The sequence below is a fragment of the Somniosus microcephalus genome, chromosome 2 (assembly GCF_052327205.1).
Source record: "Somniosus microcephalus isolate GS21.2 chromosome 2, FLI_Smic_1.0, whole genome shotgun sequence".
Taxonomy (NCBI): domain Eukaryota; kingdom Metazoa; phylum Chordata; class Chondrichthyes; order Squaliformes; family Somniosidae; genus Somniosus; species Somniosus microcephalus.
Genome location: NC_140988.1, coordinates 25,581,545 through 25,587,544, shown reverse-complemented (window position 1 = coordinate 25,587,544; position 6,000 = coordinate 25,581,545). Strand labels below are relative to the sequence as shown.

At 47.2% G+C, this 6,000-nt stretch overlaps 1 protein-coding gene across 1 annotated transcript in view; it reads left to right on the top strand.

The window, feature by feature from the left end:
- The first annotated feature begins 1,320 nt into the window (after positions 1-1,320).
- Positions 1,321-6,000, top strand: part of polr2b (RNA polymerase II subunit B) — a 61,809-nt gene continuing 57,129 nt past the window's right edge. Inside the window, exon 1 of the mRNA XM_086007620.1 lies at positions 1,321-1,497. Coding sequence (XP_085863746.1) covers positions 1,467-1,497 — 31 coding nt within the window. The 5' untranslated portion in view covers positions 1,321-1,466. The remainder of the gene's footprint in view (positions 1,498-6,000) is intronic.

The following is a 6,000-nucleotide window of genomic DNA, read 5'->3' as shown; positions in this document are numbered from 1 at the left end:
CTTTTGTGAAACTTAAATCTTTCTGCTATCAGCAGCGGTGTGGGGTTTAAGTGGTCCTGTAGGATTGACACTATGTTTTCAAAATCTTTTTCCACTGGCTTCTCTGGGGTTACTAGGTTTCGCAGTAAGCCATACGTTTTTGCACCCATTGAATTCAACAATACCAGCGCTTTCCTGTCATCTGGCACTTCATTCGCCTTGCAGTACACTTCTATGCGTTCGACAAATGTCGTCCAATCTTCGACTTCATTGTCGAACGCTGTGACACTGCCACTCTTCGGCATCCCTGGGTGTGGTTAGATTGGCTCAAAATGGCGTCTCCCGTGCTCTCCCTTCTTCTCCGCTGCGGCTCAAAATGGCGTCTCCCGCGCTTTCCTTTCTTCCCCGCTGATGCTGCTCGGCCCTTGAACACCGGCTGCGCTCTGCGCGTTTTCCTGCGCGCCTCTCTCTCTCGTTGACGCTGCTCGGCCCTTGAACACCGGCTGCGCTCTGCTCTCTCTCGTTGACGCCGCTTGGTCCTGAACACCAGTTGCGCCCTGTGCGCTCTACCCTCTCTCTTCTCCCATCGACGCTGCTCGGCCTTTTTCTGTGCCATCGGTCGGCTCTAGCCGCCGCTGTCCGGGAAGGGTCTGCGCCGTACCTGTTGGCAGCCCGTTTCGCTGGACCACTGTGACTGGAGAACCAAGCCCAGCTCGACAGCCTCCCCTGCGATGCTCAAATCTCCGCTGGATGACTGGGGGGGGGGGGTTGCCCGTGGTCGACGCCCGTGCTTCTGGACTCGGCCTTCTTTTTTTTTACTGTTCTCCAGGAGCGAATCCCTGGGAGGTGATGCAGAGTTGCAGGTAGGTTTGAATCTTCTCGTCGCCAATGTAAGATCCGTGTATCTTGATGTTGTGCCCTTCAATAATTAGACAAGAGTTAGGTTGATTGGCTATGATAAATTGACCCTTAGTGTTAGGGGGATTAAATACGTGAGGTTACGGGGATCGGGTGGGATATGTGTCGGTGCAGGCTCGATGGGCTGAAATGGCCTCTATCTGCACTGTGGGGTTTCTGTGATTCTGTGAAGAGACTGCAGGGAAGAATCAACAGGTGTTTACTGGATGAGGGTTACTCTAAAACTAATTGTACAGATCCCTAATCAGGGTTTATATACAGGTGTGGTCACTGCCGGTACTACAGTATACAAGAGCTGTAAAAAGTAGTTCTCCCCTTATAAAGGTACATACATTACAGTACCCTCCCACCCTGTGTGTGATTATCTCCCAGATACAGTGCCCTCCCACTCTGTGTGTGTGTTTATCTCCCACAGTACAACAGGAAGCGGCAGCGCATGCGCACTGCTCAGTGAAGCGGGTCGCTGCAGCCCGGGCCTGCGGATTCAATCTAACTCCATCCGCTCGCTGAACGGATCGTTTTGGGCTGCTTTCTAGCCGATCTTCGCTCACTCACAACAGGGCATCAAAATGTATGATCCGGACGAGGGCGAGGGCGAGGGTGAGTTTTGTTCTTTGAACCTTAATCCGTGGGTTTGTGATGTGTTGGGGGAAAGAAATAAAATGGCGGCGGCGGCGGCGGCCAAATTGGCTCGGCCCTGGGTCCGCTGACGTGTAAGAAGCCCAGCTCAGCCCGGGGCTCACCAACGGGTGCAGGCCCGGACCGGGCCGGGCCTCACTCACTGTCGAGCCTGCGGGCGCTGTCAGTGGGAATGTCAGCACACGGGAACCAGGAAGGCAACACAAACTGGCAGCCGCCATAGTCCCTGAGCTGGTGTTTACTGATCCAGAGAAGCCAGAGCATTTGCACGGTTTAGTGTAGGGAATTTGGGGTTCATTTGCATTTTTGGTGGACTGCAGATCTGCAGAATGATGTCCAGTACAACCCGTTTTTTTCGTTGAATGCAAACTTGTAAACCTCACCCATATAAACATTATCAGCCGTGGCTCAGTGCGTAGCATTCTGAGTCAGGAGCTTGGTTGTTGGTTCAAGTCCCCACTCCAGAGACTTGAGCACATAATCCAGGTTGACCCCCCAGCCCACTGCTGAGGGAGTGCTGCACTGTCGGAGGTGCCGTCTTAAAGAGATGTTAAACTGAGAGCCCGTCTGCCTTCAGGTGGCCGTAAAAGCTCCCGCCACACTATTCGAAGAATTCTCCCCGATGTCCAGGCCAATATTTATCCCTCCACCAACATCACTAAAACAGATTATGTGGTCATTATCACATTACTGTTGATAATGGTATTGTTTGTCGGACCTTGCTGTGTGCAAATGTTTCCTACCTTACAACATTTCAAAAGTACTTGGCTGTAAAGTGCTTTGGGACATCCTAAGGCTGTAAAAGGTGCTATATAAATGCAAGTCTTTTTTTCCAGATGTGTGTGGAGGACTTGTGTGGTTGCAGTCAAAGTATGTGCCTTATTAGGCAGATTTAGTTTGCTGTGGCAGCCTGTTTGTTGTGTGGTGCTCTACCACAGAAGCAGACCATTTAGCTCATCAAGTATGTGCTGTCTCCCAACCATCTACCCTTTTGGCTTGCCATTCACCACGGGTACTTCTGCAGCTACTGATCTACTCAATCACACCCTTACCTCCACCTATGATGGCCTTGTTCCCAGTAAAAGCCTTACTCTCTCCCACCCTGGTTGTTCCACTTAGTACGGCCTCCATCTTCGCTTTCTTAAGTCCAAGGGAATCAAATTTGAACGTTTATGGTGCACAACTGGTTTAGCCGGATCAGGGTGAACCACATCGAGCACAATCAGGCCAAAGCTGCAAAAATGTCTCATTAACCCAGGATTACCCTGACATGCAAAGATAACCCCTAGCTTTTCTCCACTACCCACTAGCTCTTTAAACCCGTCTCTAAATACAATCAGCTGCCTCTGCCACATCACTCTCTTCACCTTGCCCACCAAACCCATACATCCCTCAAGGTTCCCCCTGTCCTAGCTCTGAACTCGCATCATCCTCTAGTTTCTCTCCTATCTCCCCCTCATGACCTCTCCGAGCTCATCTTGTCCATGAGACCCACCTCCTGCTCTCTCAGCCTTATTCCCACTAAACCGCTGACTATCCAACTTTCCTTCCTGACCACCCCCCCCCCCCCCGTGCTAGTTGGTATTGTAAATGATTCCCTCTCCTCGGGTACTGTCCCCCTCACTTGTAAATCTACCGTCCTCCCCATTGTTCCCTCTAATTTTTTTCCGTGCGCTGTCACTTAAATGTGTTGCAGCGGCTGTGCAAGGAGAAGCTGTTAATGGCCCAGAAATTCGGGTCGGAGGCTTCCCGCGGGTGCAAGCCTCCGACCTGCGCTTACCTAGTGTGCTGGCCATTGTGCTGTGGGCCCGCGTGGTACTCCGATCCTGGGCCTTCTCCAACTGCCGGCGCGCAGTGCTTGCGTATTCCAGGGGCGCAGTTAGTTCGAAGCGTCCCCTGGGATCACGTGGGCCATGGAGAGTCAATGGTAGCAGGGAATGCCCATTCATAAATTTGACAGGAAGAGCTGTCAAAACTATAAATACAAATCAGCCCCAAAACATAACTTCAAATAATTTTTTTTTTTAAATCACATTTTTAAAATAATTATAAATTACGTAAAATAACTATTTTAAACAATAATTTAAATTTTTGAAAAAATTAATTACAGTTTCTAATGGGGCTAAAAATAAACTTATCTTTCTTTAAAGTATTTAAAAATAATAAACCTGTGGAAAAAATGTTTTAATTTTACTTAATTCACCACTTACCTTGTTAAAAGCAGGCCTTGCGACTGCTTTTTACAAGCGTGGCTCCTGGAGACTTACCCTCCTGGAGAAAGCTGCAAAAAAAACCGGAAGTTCCAGGCGAACTCGTTCGACCTGTGAACCCCTTCCTTTAAGGGAACGGAAGTTCCGGTTTCCCGCGAATGCGCAGTGCATGCACGAAACCGGCACTTTCGTTGGGCCTACGGGTGAGTACCCAGCGTGTACTCACCTGTGGGGACCTGAATTTCTGGGCCAATGTTTCATCGACCTGAAACGTTAACTGCTTCTTCGCAGATGCTGCCTGACCTGCTGAGTATTTCCAGCATTTTCTGTTTTTATTGAAGGAAATTTGTTGATCATTTAGTCACCCCCCCCCCCCCCCCCCCCCCCCCAGCAAGGGAACTTCAATGTCCACCACCAAGTGGCTTGGTGGTACCATCACTGACCAAACTGGCCAAGTCCTGTAGGATATAGTTGCCAGAGTGGACCTGCGTCAGGTGGTGAGGGAGCCAGCACAAAGAATGATCATCACCAACCTAACCTATCACAGATACGTTTGTCCGTGATAATACTGGTAGATGTGATCACTGCACAGTCCTTGTGATGACTGTCTCATCATCAAGGACACTCTTGAACATGTAGTGTGCTTAAAATTATGAAGCATTTGATCGGCTGAACAGGGAAAGACTTTGTCCTCTAAATGGGGCATCATCAGTTTGCAATTGTCACTGAATGTGAGGAGAGGGATTAGGAGAAATGTCTTCACACAAAGGGTTGTCGTGGAATAATTTGCTATGGGGTGGGTTTGAGGCAGAGACCACTGCATCTTTTAAGGGAAAATTGGATAAATACTTGAATCAGAGGAAGATACAAGGCTATGGGGAGAGAGCAAGGCAGTGAGGTTAGTTTTGGATTGTCTTGGCAATGAGCCAAATGTCCTCTTTCAGTGTTGTATAAATTTCTATAGGTGAGTGTACCAGTGCATTGCACAGACTCATAACCTGGGCTTCGTGCTGTCTCTTTGCCCATACAGCCCAAGATCTAGTTAGCATCCCTCACTGTTGCATACTGTGTTGTTGGTTTCAGTGTCCTAACCACCATTACCCCAGATCCCTCTCTGTGATATGTCACAAATCCTAAAGGCATTAATTTTATATTCCTACTGAATAACCTTATCTACCAAGAACTTCTCTATCGCTCTTAAATTTGTACTCTCTATCCTTCCTGGTAGGTTATTCTGAATATTCACCAGCCTCTGTGTGAAGTTATATCTTAACTATGTGTTCCACATTTCTCATTTTAAGCTTGAATCCATGTCCCCTTGTCTTAGAACTTTTGTTACTAATGAACGTTGCTCTGGGATCCAGTTTACCGATCTATATAGTATTTAGCACCTTGTGTCTGAACCACCAGTGTAGACATCCATAGTAGCAGTAGTCTTTCCTGTTGGCGCAGGTACCCAATCCCATTTATCAACTTGGCTGCCCTTGTACTCCCTCCAAGGTGATGTCCTGTGCTCACAACTACACAGATATAGCTCTCTGCTCCCCAACATCCCAATGTAGGTGACACTTCTTCTATTCGTGAAGAGCCAGCAGAAGAGTTGGCTCTGTGCTAATGTAAACTAGACTTCCTTTTTGTATTTAATTTGTGGTGCGAGGCATACAGTCTCAACCATGGGAACTGAAATAAGAATTCATAGCAGTTTGATTACTGTTATAATGCATTTTATGTCACTGCAAAGCTCTCACTTCAGTGACGCACAATGTGCAATGCAAATGTCAAACACAAATTACATAATCCACAGCGTAACCTAATGGACACCTTCCAAGCATCCTTTCACTCAACATCTGAGCCTTTTTGATGCCTTCATGATTTTAAAATCAACACAACTGTATGTTTAAATACATTTGCAATCTGTGTCATCCTGATCATAAATGTAATTTCCAATCATTTCTCCAGCATTGACAGTCTCCAGAGGTGCATCAAACCTGAGGGTCAGTGTATAGAAAGGCTAGAACAAAAGAGGTTTTAAAGAGGCATATGATAAATGTAGGAGAGAATGATACAGAAGAAAACTGAGCATTATAAAAGTATAGAAAAGAATCAAAACAACTAGGAAGGTTAAGAGGGTGTATATAGTATATAAACATAAAGGGATAGAGTAACGCTTTTATAAGTATACCCTGTATAAGTAAAAAAAGAGATGGCACTACTAAGAGACACCTTGAGGTAGTGAATGGCAGTACAGGAAACT